The 25,823-nt window shown below is 55.7% G+C and overlaps 2 protein-coding genes across 8 annotated transcripts in view; one reads left to right on the top strand and one right to left on the bottom strand.

Moving 5' to 3' along the window:
- The window catches only part of BCL9L (BCL9 like), a 28,316-nt gene extending 19,607 nt beyond the window's left edge, over positions 1–8,709 (top strand). For 6 of the 7 annotated variants that reach the window (XM_005216043.4, XM_005216042.4, XM_059874910.1 and 3 more), the window contains 5 exons: positions 1,345–1,555; positions 1,711–1,795; positions 1,896–4,179; positions 4,616–4,897; positions 5,332–8,709. In XM_005216043.4, coding sequence (XP_005216100.2) covers positions 1,345–1,555; positions 1,711–1,795; positions 1,896–4,179; positions 4,616–4,897; positions 5,332–6,425 — 3,956 coding nt within the window. In that variant the 3' untranslated portion in view covers positions 6,426–8,709. The remainder of the gene's footprint in view (positions 1–1,344; positions 1,556–1,710; positions 1,796–1,895; positions 4,180–4,615; positions 4,898–5,331) is intronic. The other variant, NM_001205656.3, reaches the window with a different exon arrangement.
- Positions 8,710–10,201: 1,492 nt separating this feature from the next.
- On the bottom strand, positions 10,202–21,110 carry CXCR5 (C-X-C motif chemokine receptor 5). Its single transcript, NM_001011675.1, is given in 2 exon segments — positions 10,202–11,269; positions 21,054–21,110. Coding segments are annotated over 2 exon segments (1,125 nt in total).
- Positions 21,111–25,823: the final 4,713 nt, after the last annotated feature.

Here is a 25,823-nt window from a genome sequence, read left to right as displayed (position 1 = left end):
CAGGGCAGCCCTCACACATTGAGGTTGGCTCTCAAGCCCCCTAACACCCCAAACTTTTGGCTCTATGTAAAATTGGAGGGACAGGGTCCAGTTCAGGGCCGTTATGAGTTAGGAGAGTCAGAGCAGATTTCTGCAAGGAGAGGAGCCTGCCTTTAAGCCGTGGGAAAGTGGCTACTTCCCTGGTTCAAGGGAGTCCACTTGGAATAGTAAGTCCTGGCGCTGTCTGAGGGCTACATGTTGACTGGTGGCAAAGGGCCCACCCACTCACTAGACCCAGTAATGACCAATTGAAGTGAAAGTCTCTCAGTCGTGCCTGACTCTTTGTGACCCCATGGACTGGTCCATGGAATTCTCCAGGCCAGAATACTGGAGTGGGTAGCCTTTCCCTTCTCCAGGGGGTCTTCCCAACCCAGGGATTGAACCCAGGTCTCCCACATTGCAGGTGGATTCTTTACCGGCTGAGCCACAAGGGAAGCAGTAATGACCAAGTGTAGATATCTTTTCTAGGCTAGGACTTCCTGTCAAGCTGGTGACCGTGGATGAAAACCTCCGTTAGTGCTGTGGGTGGCCAGTCTACTGCAGGGAATGAACCCAGTGTGTCAGGCATTTGTAACTCTCTCTTCTCCAGTTTTTTTAGTTTGTGACACAGTTGTGAATTTGCTGTAAAAATAGATTTCTTTGACCAGCCCCTCACCACTCCTGCCGGACTAGAGTTTAGTGTTTCCATTTTACAGATGAAGGAATGACGCCTTGAGGAAGTATCTTGTTGATATGGTTGCCGGTCAGTTAGTGGTAAGGCTAGGATGAACACCATTCAGCTTTTGGACCATCAGTTGTACAAGCTCCCTTGCCTGCTTCCCTTATCTGGCCAGCGTGCGTGCACACATACCCACACCCGCTGCACAGACCACGGTGAGCAGCCGGAGCCGAGCCAAGCGCAGGGCTCTGCACTGCCTTTCTGTCACCTTTGGGGAGTAGTGTCACCCTTCTGAGGCTGTTTCCTCCTCTCTCGAGTGGACTGCACCGACTCCTTCCTCCCAGGGTGTGACGATGGTAAGGTAGAGTCACTTCCAGAGGCGTAGTCAGGGCTCCAGGCACGTGCGGGCCTGTGGGTTTCCGTCTCCTCTCTGTGTGGTCCACACAGTTGCCGTCCTTGTCAAAGACTGGGCTTGGGCAAGTTTCTGAAAGCTAGACTGGAGAAAATGCCAGATTGTGGCACCAGATGACCCTGTGGGCACGAGCCTGTCTATCCCTGGGCATCTCTGGGATGGGACAGTAGGGCGTGGACTCCCTTCTGGTTCTCCTCTCTAAACCTGGGCCTTTTCCCTTTCCTCTCTTGTGCAGATTGTAATGTAGCAGACCCAGCCATGGCGGCCCCACAGCTGGGTCCCGGCCAAGCCCCGCAACTGCCCCTCAGTGAGAGCAGCGCGCCAGGCCCTCCACATGGGGCCCCACCCGGCCTCCGGCCTGATGCCCCCGGGGGTGGAGGCGGGGGTGTCCCCGGAAAGCCCCCCTCCCAGTTTGTGTATGTCTTCACCACCCACCTGGCCAACACGTAAGTGCCCCCAGCCATCGTTTGCCCAGCACCCCTCAGCCTGGGGTCCTGACTGCCTGCAGGGGGCCAGGGCTGGCTAGGGCTGGGATGGGTGAGGTGGAGGGCTCCCTCCTGCTCGTCACTCTGAGCTGGTTGTGCCCGACCCTCCTGTGCAGGGCTGCGGAGGCTGTGCTACAGGGCCGAGCCGACTCCATCCTCGCCTACCACCAGCAGAACGTGCCGCGGGCCAAGCTGGACCAGGTGAGTGTGTCGCCTGGTCCGGGCACGGGGCTCCATGAGCAGTGGACCGGCCACTGCATCCGCTGACCCATCTCATGGGTCTGTCTTTGTCCTCTTGCAGGCCCCCAAAGTGCCACCCACCCCGGAACCGCTACCCCTGAGCACGCCATCAGCAGGCACCCCTCAGACCCAGCCTCCTCCTCTGCCGCCACCGCCACCCCCAGCTCCGGGCAGTGCCCCCCCTGCTCTGCCTTCTGAGGGGCCTCCTGAGGACGCCAATCAGGACCTGACGCCCAACTCGGTGGGAGCTGCCAGCACGGGTGGCGGAACTGGGGGGACCCACCCCAACACCCCTACAGCTTCCACCACCAACAACCCACTGCCTCCTGGAGGAGACCCCAGCAGCGCCCCCGGCCCCGCCCTGCTCGGGGAGGCCCCCACCGGAAATGGGCAGCGGAGCCTGGTGGGCTCAGAGGGCCTATCCAAGGAGCAGCTGGAGCACCGGGAGCGCTCCCTCCAGACGCTTCGAGACATTGAGCGGTTACTGCTCCGCAGCGGGGAGACTGAGCCCTTCCTCAAGGGGCCCCCCGGAGGAGCGGGTGAGGGGGGACCACCAGCACCAGCCCCTCCCGCGCCCCAGCAGCCACCCACGGCCCCGCCTAGTGGGCTGAAGAAATATGAGGAGCCCTTGCAGTCCATGATTTCACAGACTCAGAGCCTCGGGGGCCCCCCGCTGGAGCATGAAGTGCCGGGGCACCCCCCGGGTGGGGACGTAGGGCAGATGAACGTGATGATGCAGAGGCTGGGCCAGGACAGCCTGACCCCCGAGCAGGTGGCCTGGCGCAAGCTTCAGGAAGAGTACTATGAGGAAAAACGGAGGAAGGAGGAGCAGATCGGGCTGCACGGGGGCCGCTCGCTGCAGGACATGATGGGCATGGGGGGCATGATGGTGAGGGGGCCGCCACCCCCCTACCACAGCAAGCCAGGGGATCAGTGGCCCCCTGGGATGGGCGCCCAGCTGCGGGGGCCCATGGACGTCCAAGATCCCATGCAGGTCCGGGCCGGACCCCCCTTCCCTGGCCCCCGTTTCCCAGGCAACCAGATGCAGCGGATGCCAGGGTTTGGGGGCATGCAGGGTATGCCCATGGAGGTACCCATGAATGCCATGCAGAGGCCTGTGAGGCCAGGCATGGGCTGGACAGAAGACTTGCCCCCTATGGGGGGACCCGGCAATTTTGCCCAGAACGCTGTGCCCTACCCAGGTGGGCAGGGTGAAGCGGAGCGATTTATGACCCCTCGGGTTCGTGAGGAGCTGCTGCGGCACCAGCTGCTGGAGAAGCGGTCGATGGGGATGCAGCGGCCCCTGGGCATGGCCGGCAGTGGCATGGGGCAGGGCATGGAGGTGGAGCGGATGATGCAGGCGCACCGGCAGATGGATCCGGCCATGTTCCCTGGGCAAATGGCTGGCGGCGAGGGCCTGGCGGGCACTCCCATGGGCATGGAGTTTGCCGGAGGTCGGGGCCTCCTGAGCCCCCCCATGGGGCAGTCTGGGCTGAGGGAGGTGGACCCGCCCATGGGGCCCGGCAACCTCAACATGAACATGAACGTGAACATGAACATGAACATGAACCTGAACGTGCAGATGACCCCGCAGCAGCAGATGCTGATGTCGCAGAAGATGCGGGGCCCTGGGGACATGATGGGGCCGCAGGGCCTCAGTCCCGAGGAGATGGCCCGGGTGCGGGCCCAGAACAGTGGTGGAATGATGGGAGGCCCGCAGAAGATGCTTATGCCCTCGCAGTTTCCTAGCCAAGGCCAGCAGGGATTCTCCGGGGGCCAGGGACCCTACCAAGCCATGCCCCAGGACATGGGCAACACTCAAGACATGTTCAGCCCTGACCAGAGCTCAATGCCCATGGGAAACGTGGGTACCACCCGGCTTAGTCACATGCCCCTGCCTCCTGTGTCCAATCCTCCGGGCTCTGTGCATTCAGCCCCAAACCGGGGGCTGGGCAGACGGCCTTCAGACCTCACCATCAGTATTAATCAGATGGGCTCGCCGGGCATGGGGCACCTGAAGTCGCCCACCCTCAGCCAGGTACACTCACCCATGGTCACCTCGCCCTCTGCCAACCTCAAGTCCCCCCAGACTCCCTCACAGATGGTGCCCTTGCCTTCGGCCAACCCGCCAGGACCTCTCAAGTCGCCCCAGGTCCTCAGCTCCTCCCTCAGTGTCCGTTCGCCCACTGGCTCGCCCAGCAGGCTCAAGTCTCCCTCCATGGCGGTGCCTTCTCCAGGCTGGGTCGCCTCACCCAAGACAGCCATGCCCAGCCCTGGAGTCCCCCAGAACAAGCAGCCGCCTCTGAACATGAGCTCTTCCACCACCCTGGGCAACATGGAACAGGGTGAGTCAATGGGGCTGGGCAGGTGGGCCCTGGACTTGCCTCCCAGGTGGGTGTGTTCTTGCCTGGCTGGGGTGTGTGTGTATGAGTTAAGGGGTCTGTGCCAGGGCCCGGAGGCGGGACGGCTCTGCTGGAGGAGCAGCCACTGGCCCCCATGTGTGAGCTTCCATGGGGAGCACCGTGTTCATTGAGCAGGGATTTCGAGGGGAGTTTGTCATATTTAGGATCTTTCTGTTCAGAGCCCTGAGGCTACAGGAACTGCCTGGAGATGGGTGGGCTGTAGGGATCATGGGGGAACCTGAATTGACGGGCCATCTGTGCCTGAGAGTCAGGTGGAGGTCTGGGAGCTGACCTCTTCCCAAAGCCCCAGTGCGAGCGGCCAAACTCACCCCGGCCTCCCGTCACCCCCGCCGCTCTCTCTGTCTCCCCACTTCTGCAGGTGCCCTCCCGCCCAGCGGCCCCCGGAGCAGCTCCTCAGCGCCCCCCGCTAACCCCCCCAGCGGCCTCGGGAACCCCAGCCTGCCGTTTACGTCCTCCCCAGACCCCACGCCCTCCCAGAACCCCCTGTCTCTGATGATGTCCCAGATGTCCAAGTACGCCATGCCCAGCTCCACCCCGCTCTACCACAATGCCATCAAGACCATCGCCACCTCAGACGACGAGCTGCTGCCAGACCGGCCCCTGCTGCCCCCGCCGGCACCGCCGCAGGGCTCTGGGCCAGGTGCAAGGACAGGGAGGGGGTCCCCGGGAGAAGGGCCCACACGGGCTCTGGGAGGGTGAAGAGTGGCTGTGGCCAGCGAGAGCTCCTGCAGTCACGCTGGCTTTTTTTGTGCTTCCAAGGGGCCCTGGGCGTTGGGGGTTGTGATGTCCTGGGACACAGTTCCCACTGGTCATTCAATGAAACCAAGCCCAGCTCACTGGAGTGGTCTTTCCAGCATCTACTGATGTGTCCCTGGGTAACAGGGCCAGAGCTTGGGTCTCTTGGCTTCTCACCTAAATGCCTCGGGTCCCTGTCCTCGCAGCTAGGGCAGGCCAGTGATGAAAGCCGTCACCCCTGGCACCAGCCTGGTTGGGGCATGGAGAAAGGACTGAGTTCCGCAGCCTGCGCCAGCTGGGTGCACACGGTTCCTGACCCCCGTTTCTCTTTCCCCTCAGGAATCAGCAATAACCAGCCCAACCAGATGCACCTGAACTCAGCTGCTGCCCAGAGCCCAATGGGCATGAACCTGCCAGGCCAGCAGCCCCTGTCCCATGAGCCCCCACCTGCCATGCTGCCCTCCCCCACCCCTCTGGGCTCCAACATTCCACTGCACCCCAACGCACAGGGGACAGGAGGGCCCCCTCAGAACTCGATGATGATGGCTCCAGGGGGCCCAGACTCCCTGAGTGCCCCCTGCGGCCCGGTGCCCAGCTCCTCCCAGATGATGCCCTTCCCTCCTCGGCTGCAGCAGCCCCACGGTGCCATGACCCCTGGTGGGGGCGGGGGTGGGGGCCCTGGCCTGCAGCAGCACTACCCCTCAGGCATGGCCCTGCCCCCAGAGGACCTGCCCAGCCAGCCGCCAGGCCCCATGCCCCCCCAGCAGCACCTGATGGGCAAAAGCATGGCCAGCCGCATGGGCGACGCGTACCCCCCGGGCGTGCTCCCCGGGGTGGCATCAGTGCTGAATGACCCCGAGCTGAGCGAGGTGATCCGGCCCACCCCGACGGGGATCCCCGAGTTCGACTTGTCCAGGATCATCCCCTCGGAGAAGCCAAGCAGCACCCTCCAGTACTTCCCCAAGAGCGAGAGCCACCCCCCCAAGGCCCAGCCCCCCAATCTGCATCTCATGAACCTGCAGAACATGATGGCGGAGCAGACCCCCTCCCGGCCCCCCAACCTCCCAGGCCAGCAGGGTGTCCAACGGGGGCTCAACATGTCCATGTGCCACCCTGGACAGATGTCCTTGCTGGGCAGGACAGGCATGCCCCCGCAGCAGGGCATGGTGCCCCACGGCCTGCACCAGGGGGTCATGTCCCCCCCGCAGGGCCTCATGACCCAGCAGAATTTCATGCTGATGAAGCAGCGGGGCGTGGGGGGTGAGGTCTACAGCCAGCCCCCCCACATGCTCTCCCCACAGGGCTCTCTCCTGGGCCCCCCGCCCCAGCAGAACCTCATGGTGTCCCACCCCCTGCGGCAGCGCAGTGTGTCTCTGGACAACCAGATGGGCTACCTCCCGGCCCCGGGCGGCATGGCCAACCTGCCTTTCTAGCAGGCCTGGCAAGGGGCTGGAGCTGGGGCCATGTTGCAAATATGATAACCTTAAAAAAAGTTTCTTCCCCTCCAGTGTTGGGATGGCCTGGGTCAAGGGGTGGGGTGGAGGGGGCTTGTGTGGGGAGTGGCATTTGTGGAAACCAGATGTGCTGGCAGCTTAGGGAGAAGTGGCAGAGTGGGGTGGGGGATCGGGGGGGGGGGTGGGTTTGGTTCCATTTTGGCCGCCAGGACCGCCACTCCCCTTCTCCTCCCGAGTCCTATGGAGCCTCTCCTGTTTCTCCGCACCCACCCTCTTCAGCTTTGCTGTCCGAGTCCTGTGTCCCTGTATCCCTGTATCGAATCCTTGGCCGGATTGGAAGGAGAGAAGTCTCCCCGTCCTCTGTTTCCCCATCCCACTGCTCTCTCCTCTTGGCGCTTCACTTTCCTCCTCTTGGTTTCTCTGCCCTCCTCCACCCCGTCTTTTTCCTTCTGTCTTCTGCCTCAGTTCCTCTCCCTGCTGTGGCTGACCCCCTCTCCCACCCCAACCTGCAGGCGGCTGGCCAGGTGGGCAGGCGCCAGCTGTAGCTGTAAATAGAGCGCTGCGCTTTTGTGCCGGTTTGTGCGTGTGCTGTATTTCTGTGTTTGATAGAAGTCACTCAGAAAAAAAAAGGATAAAAGAAACCCTCCCCGCGCCCCCCACCCCCGCCCCTTCAAATGATTGCCCCTTCCATTTCCCCTGGACCCAGGGGCACGCAGTCTGACACACCTACCCGCTGCAGGGCAGTGTCTCTGGGTCCAGAAAGGATACCATTCCCGTGCCCTCCTCCAGCGGTGAAATGACATAGCTACCACCCCCACACCTAAACTGAGGTCAGACCACCTTAGGCTTCCACCTGGTGGGCCCCAGCAGGGCTGAGGCCTCCCAGGGCGGCAGCCTGTCTGCTGCTGAGCGATTCAGGAGCGCGCGTGCAAGTGCACGTGTGTCTGCCCCACACAGGCGACACGGGGGCCCTGGCTTCCCAGCTGTGGCTGTCTGGTGTCCCCTGCTGCTACATCTTAAGCCAGAACTTGAAGTCCTTGGTCCCCAGTCTGGGCTGAAGGAAAGAAGGACGAGGCGGAGGCTGAGTGGGAGGCCCCCCGGCGTGGAGGGGGCCATGAGGGTCCCCTGCCTGCTGCAGTGGCTCCGGGCCAGGTAGCCCCCAGGGCCCCAACTCTTTCCCCAGGCTGCCACCTACTTCCTATCACCAGAGGAGGAAGGAAAAGGGTTAGGCCCAGTCAGTCTCCCTCCCTCCACCTGCTGAGGACAGAGTAGAGAAAGTGTTTGGCTCAGAGCAGGGCCTCTGCGTCTCTGCCTCCTCCGCGGTTCACTGGCACGGTCCCTCTGCCCAGAGCTCGGGGCTCCCTGCCCGCCCAGGCACAGCCACTGCCTTCCAGTCAGCCCCCGGCCCTTTCCCAGAAGAGCTCCCTCCTCCTCTGGTCAGAGCTGAAGCCATACACAGTTGGGTGTTTTGCCCCCACCTTGGCCCCAGGAGTAAAACACTTCTCCTTTTCTCACTTCCTTTCTTGCCTTGTGAGGTGGCGGGGCAGTTCCCTGGCTGAGGCCTTCCGTGCCCGCCTCCAGGACCCAGGGCCATTTCTCGGCGAGGGGTCTTCTGCCTGTCCCTGGCCTTCCTGACCTGAGGGGGCCTGGTCTCCCGTCGGCAGCTGTGATACAAAGGGAATTTGTCCTCGCTTCTCCCAGTCTGGTGCTGTCCTCAGTCCCCCGTCGGCCAGGTCAAGCGCTTCCTCCGGGGCTGGCTGTGGGCTCCTGCCTCCCCCAGCCCCTCCCCGGGGACCAGGGCCTGGGGCTCTGGGTTCAGGGACCACCTGCCCTCCGCCCCGCCAGACGTGTTCCCTCCCTGTGTCCAACCTGGGCCCCGTGCCCTTGAGCCTCCCACCCCTGACCCAAGACTCCCCAAGCTGACTCTTAAGTGTTTCCTGCCCAGAGGAGAGACGGGTCAAACTGAAAAGGGCCTGACGCCCTCCCCCTGCCCCTCTCGTCCCACCTCTGCCACCAGACTAGCTTTCCAAGGTGAACTCCACAGGCCAGCTTCCCTCCATCCGTGGCCACACCCCCAGCCATTTTGTACCATTATATAAATATATATATATAAATATAAATATATAAATACAATATGTGAAGACATCTTCGTTTTTATTTTGAGACAATTTTTAGGCTTGTTCCGGGGCTCTCTGTGCTGCCTGTACTGTATTGACCTGTTTTATAGGTGCCTTTTTATTAAAAAGACAAAATTAAACATCTAGTTTCTTGCTTTCTTCTTTCATGTCTGGCTCCTCCATTGCCCAGCTTCCTACTGGAGGCTGGGAGGAACAGGGGACCCCAGGGTTCTCCAGTGTTCCATGGTGAAGACAAGAGTCCCCTGGGTCATAGATCTAATATTCCCTGCAGAGAGGCTTCTTAAGGACCTCCGCTGACGGGCTTGAGTGGGCCTGAGCAACCAACGTGTGCCCTCGGCAAGTGCGGGAGTCCCTGATGTCCCATTCTGGTCAGACCAGAGGCCAGGGTGGCAGGCAAGGGGGCAGGAGCAGGACTGGCACGGAGCAGCTTCCTCCGGTTCCATATGAGTAGTACCCTCTCGGGACAGGGCTCAGCTTCCTGGAGCCTGAGGACTTCCTTGCCCAGGCCTGCTTGTCACACTGCCCAGCCCAAGGGGGTGCTCCTCGGCTCTCGCTGAGGCACAGAAAGATGGCCCGGCCTGCAGGCAGGGGGCTGGATGCGATGACCCCCAGGGACTCTAAGTCTGTCTCCTCAGGAGGTCTTGCCCCACTCTTGGCTAAGTGCCCCCTCTGCTGCGGCTCCAGGGGTCTCCCTGGCACTGTAGCTTGTGGGGAGAGGGGTGGGGGGACGTATCTATCTCCTTCCCCATCGGCTCCCACACCCACCAGGGCCCTGGGTCATACTGGGAGCTCTCTGCCCTGGGCAGAGAAGACAGCTGGCTTTGGTGAAGATGTGTGCCTCCTTGGAGTTGGGGAAGAAGAATCTTTCCTTTCCTTGGTTGGGTTCCTCTCAGCTGTCCTCACGTCTTCTCTAGGACGCTGGCTTGTCTCCGAGGGTGCCTGGAGTCTGCCCTGAGTCGGTAAGCCTCCCAGGGCCCAGTGATGTGGGGCTGGCCCAGCGCCATTTTCAGCAGAGCCAGGCAGCCACGTGGACCGGGTCGGCCTGAGCGTTCCGCCTGGTCAGAACACCGCAGGGCTGGTGACCTGAAAGAATGTCTGGGCTTGTTAGTCACTGAGACATGTCAAGGCCACACACGCTCTGTTGCCAGCTGACCTTTCTTTGGCTTTAACCTCCATCCGACCCCTGGTGCTCAGCTTCTAGTTTCTTTTGGCAGGTGAGGTGGGAGGAGATGCGGGCGGTTGTGGAGGTATGTGGTCCATAAGATGACAGACCATGTTCTGGAAGGGGAATGACTTTCCCTATTGGCAGGGGCAGAGGTAAAAGTTGTTCCTCGAGCTCTGGGTGGTTTAGATGAGAGAAGGCAAGTGTGGTCCTCAGCCCGAGGGCACAGGTATCCTTGGCTCTGCCTTTGGGATCCTGTCCCCTCCCCGGACCCCAGCCTAGATGTGAGCCTGGGAGAAGAGCCGGCAAGGATGTACTGGAAGGAGGGGTTGGTTCCGCCAGCTGCCCTGTATGAGGATACTGGCCAAGGCAAGCTCTTAGGATCTCAGCTCCTGCGATGCCAGCGTCACTGCCTGCCCCGAGGAAAGCTGAAACAAAGGGGAGGGGGCTGGGACCTAGAAGGTGGTGAGGGAGGTGGCATTCTCTGACTCTGAGAGGCTGCTCTTGCGCCAGCTGGGGAAGAACTGGCAAAGGGAGGCAGGGCCCGGGCAGCCCAGCTTGGTCAGGAGCCGTGACAGGTCACTGCGGAATTTCACGCCAGCAAAGGTATAGAGCATGGGGTTGAGGCAGCAGTGGGCCAGGCCCAGAAACTCGCTCATGGTGATGGCCATGGAGAGATAGCCGTCCAGCTCACAGCTGCTGCCCAGCATCTTCAGCCTCGCTAGGGTGTCCAGGAAGATCACAACTTGGTAGGGTGACCAGCAGAGAAAGAAGACGCTTGTCACCAGGATGGCCACCCTGACCGCCTTCTGCCGCTGAGGGCGCCGCTGGGCCTGGCACAGCCTGTGCACCACCCCAACGTAGCACCAAGCCATCACCAGCATCGGCAGCAGGAATCCTCCAATGTGGTAGAGAAAGCGAGAGGTGAACCAGGCGTTGGTTTCGGCTTGGTTCTCCTGGGAGAAGGTGCAGTGCGGCAGGGAGTCATTGTAATGGGGTTCACTGACCTTGGCGAAGAGGATCTCCGGCAAGGCAAAGAAGAAGCCGGCCAGCCAGATGGTCGCACAGGTGATATGGATGGAGAGGAGGCGGCGGTGGCGGTAGGCATGGACGGCGTGGACGATGGCCAGGTAGCGGTCCACGGCGATGCAGGCCAGGAGCAGGCTGCTGCAGTAGAAGTTGATCTTGTGCAGAGAAATCACGGTTTTGCAGAGGAAGGTGCCCAGGACCCAGCCCACGGAGCTCTCGGCCACGGCGAAGGGCAGGATGAAGACCAGGAGAAGGTCTGCCACCGCCAGGTGAAACAGGAAGGTCTCAGTGGAGCTGCGCGTCTGCCGGTGACGCTCCAGGATCACCAGGACCAGAATGTTGCCCATCACACCGAGGAGGAAGATGAGGCCATAGGCCACGGGCATGAACACGGCCTTGAAGGAGGTCAGCAGAGGCCCCTCGACGGTGAGGCAGAGATGGTTTTCCTTTATGGGGGTCTCCGTACTGTCATTGTAGCTCCCTAATTCCTTGTACTTCAAGGACAAGGAGACAGGAGAGCAGAAACTGAGAACCAGTCTTTCCTCTCGGAGAGGGATCCTGACTCCCTGATAGAGTTATCCTGTTCCCCTCTCCCGCCAACCCTGCAAGCTAACTGCTCTTGTCCCTGTGCCTCCAGGCCGCCCACAGATCAAATCCCAGTTTGCCTTCATGTTCCTCCAACAAATCACTTTGCCCTTTCCAACTTTAGTTTTCGACTAATAAAACAAAGACTAAAGAGGGAACGTGGCGTGGGAATATGAACTCTGGAGGGCTGTGCACCTGTAAGTCATTTCTCATTCCTGAGTCCTCAGGTGTGGAAGGCTGAAGGCTCGGAGGACTGGGATCAGGACTTCCATTTGGGGAATGAATCTAGTTGGGATAAGGAGTTCCAGTTCTGGACAGGACAGAGGGCACTAAAGCCTGCGTGCGTGTGTGCTCAATCGCTTAGTCGTGTCCGACTCTTTGTGACCCCGTGGACTGTAGCCCGCCAGGCTCCTCTGTCCATGGGATTTCCCAGGCAAGAATGCTGGAGTGGGTTGCCATTTCCTTCTCCAGGGGATCTTCCTGACTCAGGGATGGAACCTGCATCTCCTGTGGCTCCTGCATTGGCAGGTGGGTTCTTTACACTGAGCCACCTGGGAAGCCCTACTAAAGCCCAGGATCCTGCTGAAGGGCTGAATGCTGATATGGGCTGTTGGCTTCCTCTCATTTTGTCCCCTTTTTCCTGAGTGCCTTCCTTATAACTGAAATTGTTGTGGGAGCCCCTTGTTTTGTTTAACATGCACAACAAGCTCAGGTATGTAATATCTGTTTCACCGATGTCTTGCTAGAGAGCGGGTCTGCTTGAACCCATGTTGATGTAACTTCCACCAATACACGGCAATGCCTGGGCTGCCCTGCCTGCTACTCTGCGCCCTTCCCACTTCGGAAGCAGAGGGCCCAGAGGCAGAGGAGAGTGATAGGAGGAAGTAAGGGAGGCACAGGGGTGGTGGGGAGTGGGGGTGAATACCTGCGGCAGGGGTGATGGTGGTGGGGGACTGGGGAGGGCTCCAAGTGAAGTGTGCCCACTCTGTTTCCGGAAGCTCACTCCTCCCCCCTCCCTGCACCCCCCCCTCCCCCGCCCTGCCAGCACTCAGGTTGTTTACTGAGCAAACCGCAAAGGAAGGCAGGGTGCCTGTTTTCATACCTTTCACTCACAGCTGTCCCCCTGCACCTGCTCCTCCTCACTTCCCAGCTCTGTTCTTCCTACCCCTCCCCTAACCAGACCCCCCTCCACGGCATTTCAAAACCACTTATAACCAACTTATGTGGGCTCAAAAAGACATTTCTAGAAATGATGAACCCCTGGGAGAGAGAGGATGGGAGCAGGGACTCGGCACCCAGGCTCTGGGTGCCCTCCTTCCTGGACAGTGAGGGTCCCCCCACAAGCGGGGGTGGCTGCACTGCTAGCCAGGACCCCAGCTGGGGGTCATCCACTCGCTCTCAATGGTGGGAAGACCCATTCCCCAGCCTGGGTCTTTCCTTCTGGTTCCTGGGGCAGGTGGTTCTGGAAGAAGGGGTTGGGGGGATACATAAGTTTAGTGGCAGAGCCATAGGCTCGCCCAGACCAAAGCTCTAGCCCTTCTTCACGCTCATGCTGAGGTCTACTGTCTCCCCACAGTCCCAATTCCACTAACTTCTCCACTCTTGTCCAGCTCCTACACAGAGGGCAGGATGAATTTTCCAACCCACGAACCTCATTACATCAGTGTCCTGCTTAAAATCTTTTACTGTTCCCTGTTACCTCTAAGCAGTGATTTTTTCTTATCAGTTTAATACTTAAAAAATTTATTGGAGAATAGTTGATTTAAAATGTGTTAGTCTTATTTAATAGCAAAGCAAATTATAAGAAAAAGTCATGTTTGGAATCAAGTTCCTCAATAGAAGTTTGGAAGACGCCAACATCCATGCATTCACACAGCAGACTACAATGCAGCGCTCAAAACCAGATGAGGTTTATCTGTATGTTCTCTTAGGGAGAGATGTTTACCTTACATCACTCAATTTCAGAACTAATTGGAGGGCATCCCATAGGGGATGAGTCCATAACTTTCTTTGCAGGTTTTACCAGGGATGGGGTGGAGGGCAAGGAGAGAGTCTCCTTGAAACCAGGACACCCTTGTCTCATGTAGCGTTTCACATACTAGATTTTGTTTAAGAATATGCTTTTGCTTTCATTCAAAAGCCATAAGCTCGTAGTGCCAGTGTGCCAAGTCACTTTAGTCATGTCTGACTCTTTGTGACCCTCTGGACGGTAGCCCGCCAGGCTTCTCTGTCCCTGGGATTCTCCAGGCGAGAATACTGGAGTGGATTGCCATGCCCTCCTCCAAGGGATCTTCTCGACCCAGGGATCAAAACTGCGTCTCGTGTCTTCTGCATTGGCAGGCGGGTACTGCTAGGGGCACGTGGGAAGTGGGGTGAGGTCCAAACGCCCCTACAGGACCTCTGCATTGCTGCAAAATGTATATTTCCCTGACCTTTCAAACCTTATCTCTTCCTCTTCACAGCTTTATTCCTCTCCAGGTTCATCGTCCTCCTGACTGCCTGCCCCCATCACTCCAATATAGTCCTGTGTCTAAAATTCTTCCTTTTGCTGAGGAGTCTTTTCTTGCAAAAGCTTACCTGTTCCTATGCTTTTCTCAATGCCCCACTCAATCCCACCTTCCTATGTCCTTCCTAACTCTTCTGTTTGGAATTATTGGGTTGGCTTAAAAGTTTGTTCAGGTTTTTCTGTACTATTTTATGGGAAAAGCTGAACAAACTTTTGGGCCATCCCAGTCCATTCTCTCTTCTTTTGTCACAAGTGCCTTTATTACATCACTCAGGCCGGGATGTCCATGGCCTCAGTACAGGGCAAACTCCTGGAGGCAGGCCTTCTGTGTCCCCCTTACAAGGCCATGTATTCTGCACATGCTGGATGGGCTTCAGAGAGCAGTTTCGAAAGAAGACCAGAGACCCTCATATTCCAGGACTTCAAGGCAGTTCCTCTCTGTGCCCCAGCAGAGACTCAGACACTCCTCCTTACCCTTCTTCAGGTCTTGCCTCCTTCCAAAGTTCTTGACAGCCTCAAGCCTATCGAGTTCTCTATCCGTACTGGGAGCTATTTCCAACATCGTCATTGACTACAACCCTTTGATTTATCCTGAAATTCAGCAGGAGTTAAGGAGAAAGCAGTGAGATGAGCTGTCTTCATGCAGAACAAAGCAATGGAGACAGAAGCAGAGGTGCAGGGTTTGGCAGTCAGTGGGACTAGGCTGGACTCCATCTACCTCATGGTGGGAGCCTGGCAGTCCCACCGCCCAGCGGAGGGCTTCAGTGCAGCCAGCCTACCTGGCCCAGGACCACTCAAGACCTGCTGGCTAAAGCATCTAGGTTGACAGGTTAAAGTCAACACAGAGAGATGTGTCCCTTGGACTCCAGAGCCCCCATCCCCTGAACCAGGTTTAGAGAAGGATGGCTGGGGTGGGGGGGTTGGGGGGAGGTGCTTCCCAGGTGGCACTAGTGGTAAGGAATCCGCCTGCCAATGCAGGAGATGTAAGAGACCTGGATTTGATCCCCTGGAGGAGGGCATGGCAACCCACTCCAGTATTCTTGCCTGGAGATTCCCATGGACAAAGGAGCCTGGTGGGCTTCAGCCCATGGGGTCACGCAGGGTCCGACTGAAGCGACTTATCACGCACACATTGGGGTAGGGGAGTCAGGGGGGTGGGGGGCTGTCTCTTCCTTCTTGCCGAGAGGTGGTTGTTCAGCAGAACGCTCAGGCAGAGAGGAGAAGATGGAGGAAGCTGGTTTGAGGAGTGCTGAGAGGCTGCGATACCGCTCAGCAGGAGGTGTCAAACAGACAGGTTTTTGGGGTCCGGGAGTGGCACGTGTTAAACCATTTCCCACAGCCAGGGGATCCGGCACCCTCACCCTTCCCCAAATCATGGAGAGAGGTAATCGCACAAGGCTGACTCTGGCCCAGCAGGAAATCAGAAATCGGGAATCCTGAATATCATGGGAACGGGGACAGAAGGGCCCTTCAAGACTCACACCCAGAGGGAGTTCATTGTGGGTGATATGGCCTCATTCTTTGCTATGACAAGTTTCAGGAACCCACAGCCCTCAGGCACACACACTCTGACAGCAGTGTGTACCCTGAATAGCCTCAGACATGAGCCAGGTGGGGCCATGACCGCATGTAGCATGAGCAGGTACCCAGTGGATAGTAGCCCAACAAAGGCTGGGGACCAGGCCTCAGAGGAAGCAAGAAAACACAGTGACGGTGATGAAGCCAAGCAAAGAGCCAGGAATCTAGGTAGAAAATTGCTATGACCACTGGGGAGGGGCAGGAGTGGGGGCTAGAACATTCTGTGTCCTGGTACTGTGGTACCAGGAGAAGGGAGGATGGGATTGCAGTGCTTGGGGTTCCAGACTTGCCTGGTGGTCCAGTGGTTAAGCATCCACCTGTTAGTGCAGGGGACATGGGTTCAATCTCTGGTCCCGGAAGATCCCACAGGCTGCAGGGCAAGGAAACCCGTGGGCCACAGCTACTGAGCCCACGAGCCGCAACTACTGGAGCTCAAGGGCACTAGAGCCCACGCTCTGCAATGAGAGAAGCCACCGCAATGAGAAGTCCTTGCACCTCAACTATAGAGTAGCCCCCACTTACTGCAACTAGAGAAAGCCCACGCAGCAATGAAGACCCAGCACAATAAAAAGTGAATCAATACAAAACATTTTTTAAATGCTTGGGATTGCAACTGTTACTCTTCCTCCCCTGCTCCCCCTTTCTTTCCTTCTTCTGGATCTCCTGTAGGACCCAGGCCTCTCCCTGGATAATTAAGGCTCCAAGGCCCCATCTGACTTCTTTAAATAATGAGGCTACCTTGCTGCCCTTTCCTGGCCTGTGTGAAGCTCACAAACATTTGCTGATGGGTCTCTGTGTCAGCAGGTGGGCAGCGGGGGTTTGTCTCAGACCCTCCCCAGGGGTCTGCCCTGGATCCTTTCCTTGTTTTCACTCAGCCCTGTCCTGGGTGACACAGCTGGGGGACATTTTCAGATGATGCAGAGTTCTCTACAACCCAGAACTACAGGCCCAAACTGACCAGATGGAATTGATCAGGAAAAATGTAGAGACCAAGATGGGGTTTCAAACTTTAACTCTTCAGGGACAGATGAGGGAAGACCCGACTTAACTGTTTATGAGAAAAAAGACTAGAGAGTTTGTTGACAGCAAGCTTCAGATGAGTCAACAGAGTGACGTGGCTGCCAGGAGGGCTCCGTTACCTTATCTAGGTGAACAGAAACCTGTAGGTGGGCAGCTGCCACCAACCCAGTTCCTTTGGGCTGGACCAGGGTGGCCACTGGTTAAGGGGTCCGGAAATCCCCGCCCTGGTAGGAAGCTTCCAGGTCGCTGGCTGTTGGCATCCAGGGAAGAGAAGACTTGAGTCAAAGACAGCTGGGTCCTTCAAGGACTGTAAAGAATGCCCTTGGTGAGAGGGTAGGATGGACTTATTGTGTGAGATTCTAGAGGGTAGACCAGGAGGAATGGGCCGAGGTTGGGGTCAGGGGTGTTTCAGTCAAAGCAGAAAGAACCTTCTAACAGGTTCTAGCTATCCAACAATGAGTTGGGGCACTTGGGAGGAAGAGGAATATTTGAGGCCAAGTGTGTGGAAGGCATTCCTGCCCTGGAAAGGAGGCTGGGCGCTGCTCTCAGATGCGCCTTGCTCACAGCTCCCAGATGCTCCACATCTCGGGCTGTCATGCCCTGCCCTGAGCTGGTTCTCAGCCTTATCTTCATTTGCTTGGGAGCCATTGCTTCTCCAGGTTGTCTGGCCTGCAGGGAGGGAATGGCTCAGCCTAACTTTGCTTCTCAGCCCCCAGGAAGGGGGCAGGGCTGCTGAGGGCTTGGCTCGTCCAGGCCCAAGTCCAGGGCTCCAGGGGCCTGAGTCATACAGACTGCAAGAGGCGCGGGGAGCACACACAGGCTCCATCTCCTTTTATGTCCCTGGCTGGACATTCCCAATCCAGAGTCGGGAGCTGTGATCAGGGCCAGCCAGGGTGTCTCTTATTCTGGCTTTCAGTGGCTTGAGGGATGCCAGGGGTGTCTTGAGGATGGAGGCTGGGCTGAGGGGCAAGGGTGGAGGTCTGTACCCCCTCTTCCTTTAGAGGGCCCACACTCCCTAAAGACCATCTGAGACTCTGGCTTGCCATTTGTCACATCTCCCCACCTTTCCCCACCCCTAGCCTTCAAGAGTGACCCGCCAGGCTGCTCTTCCATCTCCACCCAAGGGTTTTGGCCATGAGGAACAAGACACTACTCTGGGTGTGGTTCTGGGTGGAGACTTTAAGCTACCCCTACCTCTGCACTGAGTCTCTAGGCTTCAGTGGGTCCCCCTTGGTGCCCCAAATCAATGTACACTTTGGGGACAGAGCCACACTGTGCAAGGGACAGGTGGACATGTCACTTGGGTGTATATGATACCACATCCCGAGTTAGTATGATTGGAAACATTTTGTCCCATCCTTCCTGAAAGAAGACTCATCCTTATGTCCTGATTGTCAGCGCGAGTTCAGGGCCATTTTTTCAGCCAGTCTGCCAGAGGAGTGGATCAGCCACAGTCTGCTTCATCACTGAAGGTGAGAATTCCTGATGGAGACTATGGTCTATGTGCCCGAGTCCAGGTTTCTCGCACACCGACCTCTCCCCAGGCTGGCCCTTATCGGACCCTACCAATCACCCCCAGGTGGGGCCCCTTCCACTGGGGTTCCTCTGGGAATTTCTGATTGGTTTGGGAGGGGGGTGAGCCTCCCCTCCCCCAAGGTAAACCCCAGAAACAGCCTGAGCTGGTTTTGGTTCCTCTTCTTGACACCTCCTTGATGAAATGGGACAGCGCGTGTGAACGGCCTTTGCATCCTGTGATGCTCTGATCACGCTGAAGTCATAGTTTGTGGGGGTCATCCCTGGGGAGGGGTCGGGGAATCCAGACCCTGGGGCTGGGCCAGGTTCCCCCTACTCTATGGCTGGTGTGCTGGGTGGGGCTGGAGATGCAGCTTATGACTGGCCCCTGGAGGTGCCTCAGGTCCTAGTTCTAGAGGAGGCTCCATGCTTTCAGGTCCAGCTTCCTGTAGACAGAGGTTTTTCCTGGTCTGCCTAGATCTGCCTTCCCAGCAGGATGGGTCCCTGGCATGCCCACCCCAGGGACCTGGCTACTTCTTTCTGGCACCTAGCCGTCTAGATGTCTTCTGTTTGGATCCTCCATTCGTGGCAATTAGCAATCCATCTCAAGAAAATGGACATTTAAAACAGTTGATAGATGTTTAAAATAGATGCAAGAAGAGGGAGGGAAGATGGGATGGCCAACACTTGGTTTATGGCCAAGAGCCCCCTCTCCCCGCACCGATCTTAACCCAGCATTGAAGTCTAGAACTCAGTGTTCTGGGAAGCTGAACTGATACTTGATTTGGACAAGGAGAAGGAAGGGAACAGGAAACAGAATAGAAGCCAGACTAACTCCAGAGAGAGATGGGGAGCTGAGACCCCCAGCAGAATAGCACGAATCAGCACACACTTGGTGAGAAGCATGTGCACGCAAGCCTCTTCTGCCACCCTGCCGTCCCAGGGCTCTTATGCGGGGAGACGCTGTGGGGGAGGCTGTCGAAACTGCTCAAGGTCCTGCTGTGAGGGGTGGGGGTGGAGAGAGGGTCTGTGCTTCTGAGGAGACAACAGCCCTAATATATAGGAGGTGAATATATAGGAGGTGAGCATAGGTGGGATGAAGCACTAGGAGCTGGCTAAAGATGAGTCCAGGGCCTGGGCGGTCCTGGGATTCCTGGCTCCTGGCCTGACTCTGATGGGGATGGGGTGGTTCAGGCCCACTGGGTTCCCAGGCCTGAGACCACCCAATTGAGGTATGACATGAAGTGAGTCACCGGTTTCTCTCCCTGGCCTGTTGGTTTTCTTTGGTATGTGGGACGTGCCCCACTGTCCCCCTGCCCCCTGCCACCACCTGTCTCTAGTAGGTCACGCAGTGGAGTGAAGCGTGCTGTTAGGGGAACTCTTGAGGTTTCTCAGAAGCCAGAACCAGCCAGGTCTTGAGTTGGTTACTGTGATATCCAACTGGGTCAGGGCTCGTGGTCAGCTTGAAGCTGCAGGCAAAGGAAGATGCCCTGTAACCTAATCAGGGAAGGCAGGGGCCAGAGCTGGGGGCCAGGGCGAGAGCACGTTGCCTTGTCAGGGCTGTGGGGTTTTAGCCTGATTGGACTCAGGGCCAGCTTTATGGGCGTGCTACCAGGACAGTCACGCAGCACCCAGCACTTAGAAGCGCCCCATGCTTGGCTTGGTGCTCTCTTGTCACTGTCTTGAAATTCTTAATAGGATCCCTACACATTTAGGTTGCATCAGGTCTCTTAATAGGAGACCTACATGTTTGGGTTGCATCGGGTCCCACAAATTAAGCAGCACGTCTGATCAGACTGATGGTTCTGACTCTGCTTTTATCTGGGGGCTAGGATCTGAGAAGCCAGACTTTGGGTAATTAGCCCTTCCCCCACCTCCCCATGTTCTACGTATACTTCCAAGTCTTGGGGTCTAGGCAAGTGAGAGGCAGAACTTTCCAAGCAAGTGTGGGAACACGGTTGATGGAGTTACAGTATAGACTCCAGTCAGGGGAGTGAGAGGGAGTCAGGGATCATCTCAGGGTGAGTTTAGGGCCAGGAGAGCTGGAGGGTAGAGGAGAAAGGGTTTGGACCTTTCATGATCCAATCCAGACTGAGTGAGAAATTCTTCCCCTAGAAGTGTCCTCCGCCATGGGGGAAAGGAAGAAAAGGCCGCAAGGAAGTGTCCAAAAGATCCTTACAAACCATCCTCTACTGCCCTCACACAGGCACCTCCTGTCTCTGGTTGAGTGGTCCCCTACATACATCTTTCGGGGACCCAGTGATGACCAAGGCAACTGGGCTCCTCTGCTTCACAGGACAGGCATGGTTGGGCGGCAGAGAGTGATGCTGGGGACTGTATTTTTCAGCCCACCCAAGAATACCTTGTCTCTAGAGAGCCCAGTCTTCAAAGGGAGACCACAACATATTCTAAGACATTTCTAGGATTAACACAAGATTCTTCCATGCACTTGATATTAGCTCAGCACCACCTGCCCCAGCCCACTGGGGTCCTCTCCCTTGCCAACCATCTCCTCGGTTTAAGCACATAATCCTTGTCTACAAGCTTCCAATGAGTCATTTTTACTTCTTGGCTAGCCCATAAGCTATTTCAGGGTCAACACCAGGCTCTCAACTTCTCTACCCAAGAGAGAGTGTCGTGCCGCAATGACAGTCATATAGCAAGAGCTGACTAAATACACACTAATCGGTCGGCTAATAGTGCCAGCCTCTGGACATGAAGAAAGGCTCCAGCGTACTTTCCCACGTACCCCTTATTCCAGCCCTAAGAGATGAGGAGAGGAGATCCTATTGAAGAGTTGAGAGGCAAAGTGACTTGTTCTAGGTCCCAGAACACACCAGGGAGGATGCAGGACCTAAACCCATCCTTCCAGTCCCCTCCAAATAAAGGATGTCTATGTAAGGCATCAGCTCTATTTATCTGCTGCATCCATGGAATGAGAAATCAAACCTTAAAAGGCAGGAACCAGGGAACCTGTCTAGAGTCTGCCGATCCACTGTGGGAGGGGACTATCCTGTCTTCCCTTGGGCCCCGGGCCCAGGGCATTTCGAATTCCTGGGCAACCTGTCTGTACTCACCAGGTCCTCCAGGTTGTAGTTCATGAGGTCCATGTCCAGAGTGAGGGGGTAGTTCATGGTTGTAGCAGTATGTCAGCCGACTGGCCACTGTCTGATTTTGAGAGGTTCTCTGCTCGGTGCCTATAGCGAGGTGGCAGCCGTCAGCTGCAAATTTAAACAAATGAACTGCGCGCTGTCTGCTGGGGCTGCGTAGGGCCCAAGGCCTGTCTCACAACTCATCACTTTTTTTTTTTTCCACTTGGTCTTTTCTGTTTTTTTGAAGAAAAAGGGAAAATCCCCACAGCATCAGTGCTAGTCAAGCATTTCAGCTTCTTTCCTGGCAATAGTTATCTCAGGTGGGGCTTATGACTGGTCTGAAGGCTGCCCCTCGCTTCTCATCCCTGTATCTCCACCAGCCTCCCAACAGGGAGTTAGTTACGCCTTGTAATGAAAACCACCACACCGGTTGGTCGGGGGTGCTTCGTGGGAAACTCCACGTAGAAAGGGAACAGGAGGCGAGCTCTTGCAGGCCCCCTCCTCCAAGCTACCTCCCAGCCCCAGTCTTCCCCACCACTATGGCAACCCAGCCTCCAGCGTGCCTGGGACCAAAAGTCCCTGGTCCTGGGAAACCCCTCAGTCCAAGGCAGACTGGGACACCCTATTTGCCAGCATCCTTTTGTCCAGGCAAGGGCAAAAACCCTTCTCTTTCCAGCTCAGTTCAAAAGAGATAGGTTAGAAATTTTCAAAGGGAACAACACTAAAATATTACTGGCAGACAAAAATGAAATTACCCAAATCACCAAGCACAAAAACAGCCACAGAAGAGTCATTTTCTGACTCAAAAATAATGATGTTCCAGCTATAAATGAACTTGGTTGGCACATAAATGATAAATGTCATAGACTTCCCAGCTAGAGTAGACTTTTACACGGGAGGACCCTGATGCTCAGAGAGGCAGAGTGACTTCCTTAGGACCTACAGGTAACCAGTGGCAGAGCTACGACTTGAAACCCAGGCTTCCTGACTCCATATTCAGTATTTCCTCTAAGGCACCAGGCAGCTGCTCTTACAGGCTTGTCAGAACCCTTTTCCTTTCCTTCAACTCTACCCTGAGTTGAAGGGCAGTTGAAGGGTTCTGTGGATCCCTACCTTTAAGAAGCTCCTTTGTAGACATGGATCAACTTCTCCCAAGGCTCACCTCTGTGCTTTTTCTTCCAGGAAAGGTCCACGATGATACAGAATCAGTGAGAACACACACAGAGGCACCTCCACGTGACGTGCTCTTTCTGGCCCCACCTCATCCTCCCCTTCCAGCCGAATTGCCATTTGCTGGGATTCTACTTGTTCTAGTGTCCTCCTCCTCTTTTTCTTCCATATTCACCTTCCCCTTTTCTCTCCCCCACACCATCCCCAACAGATACATCTTTCTTGGAATTCAACAACCTGAGGAGTTTTCAGCCTCTCTATTTAATGTTGAGATCTTTCTTGCCTCAATCTCCATTCAGTGCCTTCAGTAACAGCTCTTGAAAGAGGAAGAATTTCAGGACAAGGGGCCAGAGTTCCTCTTCTGCATTTCCGTTCCTGAAACCATTAGGAGGAGGTTGCTCTGGTGTTCCCTGTGTACTTCTCATTCCTCCAGCCCCTCATCCCAATATCTCTGTCCCTCCAGTCCATTGATATATTCCATTTAGCTTGTGCTACTCTAAGGAAACTGATCAGAATCTCCCTGGTGACTCAGTTGGTAAAGAATCTGCCTGCAGTGTGGGAGACCCATTTCAATCCCTGGGCCAGGGAAGATCCCCTGCAGAAGAAATTGGCAACCTACTCCAGTATTCTTGCTTGGAGAATCCCATGGTCACAGGAGACTGGTGGGCTACAGTCCACGGGGTTGCAAAGAGTCAGACACAACTGAGAGACTAACACACACACATGTACAGAATCATGTAGGAATAGGAAGGGAATTTGGAAGTGCAACCATTCCATTCTCATTCTCCCCTCCCCCACCCCCAGCAAATTCACGTTCCCTGTCACTACGTCCTCATCAGATGGTTACCCAGTATTAGTCAAACATCAACAAGGGTGAGAAGCTTGGTCCTTTCAAGAGATTGTGTTTTAATACAGGATGACGTAATCAATCTGTTCTTTGACCTCTGTGTGATTTCTGGTTAATGGTCTTGATACAATCTCACTAGGACAAAATACAGGAAGATAAGTTTCCTTGTACCATACTTACATAACTGCAATTAAAGTGGCCTTTCTAGGGGGCTCCCATTCCCCTGGACAAAATGCCTAACAAATATCATTTCAGTAGTTTTAGTCCATCACCTTGGGCTTCCCTGTTGGCTCAGCACTAAAGAATCCACCTGCAAAGCAGGAGTCGCAGGAGATGCAGTTTCGATTCCTCGGTCAGGAAGATCCCCTGGAGAAGGGCATGGCAACCCACTCCAGCATTATTGCCTGGAGAATCCCATGGATGAGGAGCCTGGTGGGCCCCAATCCATAGGGTCACAAAGAGTTGGACATGACTGAAGCGACTTAGCACGCGCACACTCCATCATCTCAGCTTATAAAGGGAAACTTGAAACCCTGATTCAGTCCTTTGTTGACATGATGCTAACTTAGATAAGCCTGTTATCCTTGGGCCTATCCAAGTCCTGATGGGAAATATTGACAAAACAATGCCACAAACAGAACCCTGTTTCATGCCATTAGAGACCTACCATTCTCAAAAGTCAGGGAAGATTTCAGGGATGAAGAAGGACATGAGCTACACTCTGGAGGGTTGGATAGAGTGACCTGATGTGTCTAGAGGGGAGGGTACAAGGTAGGGGGCGGGGGAGATAATGAGGACCGCATGAAGAAGTGTGTGGAAATAATTACTCAAGATGCAATGGGTGTGGTTATGATGGTGGTGATGATGATGATGGTATGGTGGCGGTGGGGGGGGGGCAGCAGCAGCAAGAAGATGGAGGAGGTTGGAGTGTACACTGGACAAGGTAGGAATTGCTCTCATGGCCTTCTCCTCGCTTATTTTTCCCACGGTTTTCCATTTACTTTGATGCATGACAGGTTCAGAAGAGGGGTTTGGTAAGAGGTTCAGGATGACTCCTCAGATGTGGTGGCAGGCTATGGCTGTGGTTGCCCCATGATGCTGTGGGCAGCAACGCATCTAACTTCTCAGTGACTGACCTGGGTTTTATGGAGAAGAGAAAGCTGTGCCTGTTTCCTGAACTCCTCTCCAGTCCCTGAACTTACCGTGCATCTTGGGCCATTCAGATGGCCCTTCCTGTCTCTCCAGATGCTGGGAGATACTGCAGGTGCCCAGGGCCTACTTGTCCCAGTCACTGACCTTTGATAGTCAGCTGGGTTTGCCCTAAATGAATAAATACCTGCTGACTATGAGTTCTAACGTTACCTTAGAAGGTTCAGAGAGTAACTGCCTCTAGGAGAAAAGACGATCTTCAAACAGATAAAGTCAGACTAAGCCCCCTAGAATAGAGAGGGCAGTGCCTAGCCTGTGACCCCTTGATTTTAAAGAGGAGACGGCTGGAGTTCCACTGGTGTGTGAGGGAGACATTTCCAGATAAGGCAGCCCAGACTTTATTTCAGCATGCAACTTGCTTATATTTCTTCCATGTGGGATCCCAGTCCCTACCCATGGGTAATCTACCCAAGGCAATGTTGTTTTCCAGGCTTCTCAACAAAACAACCGCTGATGGTTCTGACAAGAGTAGACTTGTGTCTGCCTTAGGCAAGCTGGTGGCTTAATATCAGCTCAGGTGGATTTTTCTCAGTGCTTTTTGCTTCACAGTTCATGGATTAATTGCTTCTCTTTATTTCAGATATTAGACTCCATCACTTGCTTGGAGTTCATTTCCTATATTCCACAGAAAAGTTAAGTTGTGCAGCAGAGTGTCTGAGGGGCAAGGAATGGGTTGGGGTTTTCCCCTGTTCTTTCACTACCCCGAGATGCTGGCTCTGTTTGACCTGGACTGAGATCTTGTTCTCTTCTTTCTCTGGGTCTCCCCCAGCTGTTCAGAACAAAGCTCCACAGGTCCCCACCTAGCGAATCAGCCCAAGGAAGTGTTAGGTATCTGTCTAGGATAGGACAGTAACTTTGGTCCAGTATTTACCAATCTACAAAGTCGCACAGTTTTAATAATGTTTATCCTTACTTTCCCATTTAACTCTATTTAATCCTCAAAACTCACTGTGCAGGTATTGGCATCGCCTGTGGTCATATTTTACGGTGGGGGAGGTATGAGGAGACAGAGCCTCAGCCCCTCCCTCATGAGTACAGGAAGAGCAATGTCTGAAACCAAACCCGGGGGTCTCTCCACCAGACCACACGACCTTCTCTCAGAGATTCAGTTTTGCAAATGACGGGCACTTCCCTGGCCATCTGAGGGGAAAATTCTGTCTAAATGTACGGGCTGTTTATCAGATACTTACTGTATGCCATGAACCTCTAAGCTCTTTGCACACATCATTTCCTATGGTCCTCTGAACAGTCCTGATGTGTTAGGTATTTTTATCACGTTATCACACATGTGGAAACTGAGCTTCAGGTAGTAGTGGGAAGTAGTTGTGAGTGTTAACAGCTCACTCAGTCACCAGTGACCCAAAAGCACAATAAAAATCAACACAGGAAGTGGGGTGGTAAAGGTTCTCAGCGCTGGAGCCAGCACCCACGCATAGCTCCTCTCTCATTAGGTAACAGGTAGGAGTCCTGCGGGGAGGAAATGAGCTGCAGGTGCTGGGGAGGTACATCAAGGTTGCCTCAAGGTTATA

This window comes from Bos taurus, chromosome 15 (assembly GCF_002263795.3).
Source record: "Bos taurus isolate L1 Dominette 01449 registration number 42190680 breed Hereford chromosome 15, ARS-UCD2.0, whole genome shotgun sequence".
Lineage (NCBI taxonomy): Eukaryota > Metazoa > Chordata > Mammalia > Artiodactyla > Bovidae > Bos > Bos taurus.
Note: the sequence above shows the minus strand (reverse complement) of the source record. Positions and strands in the feature narration are given on the sequence as shown.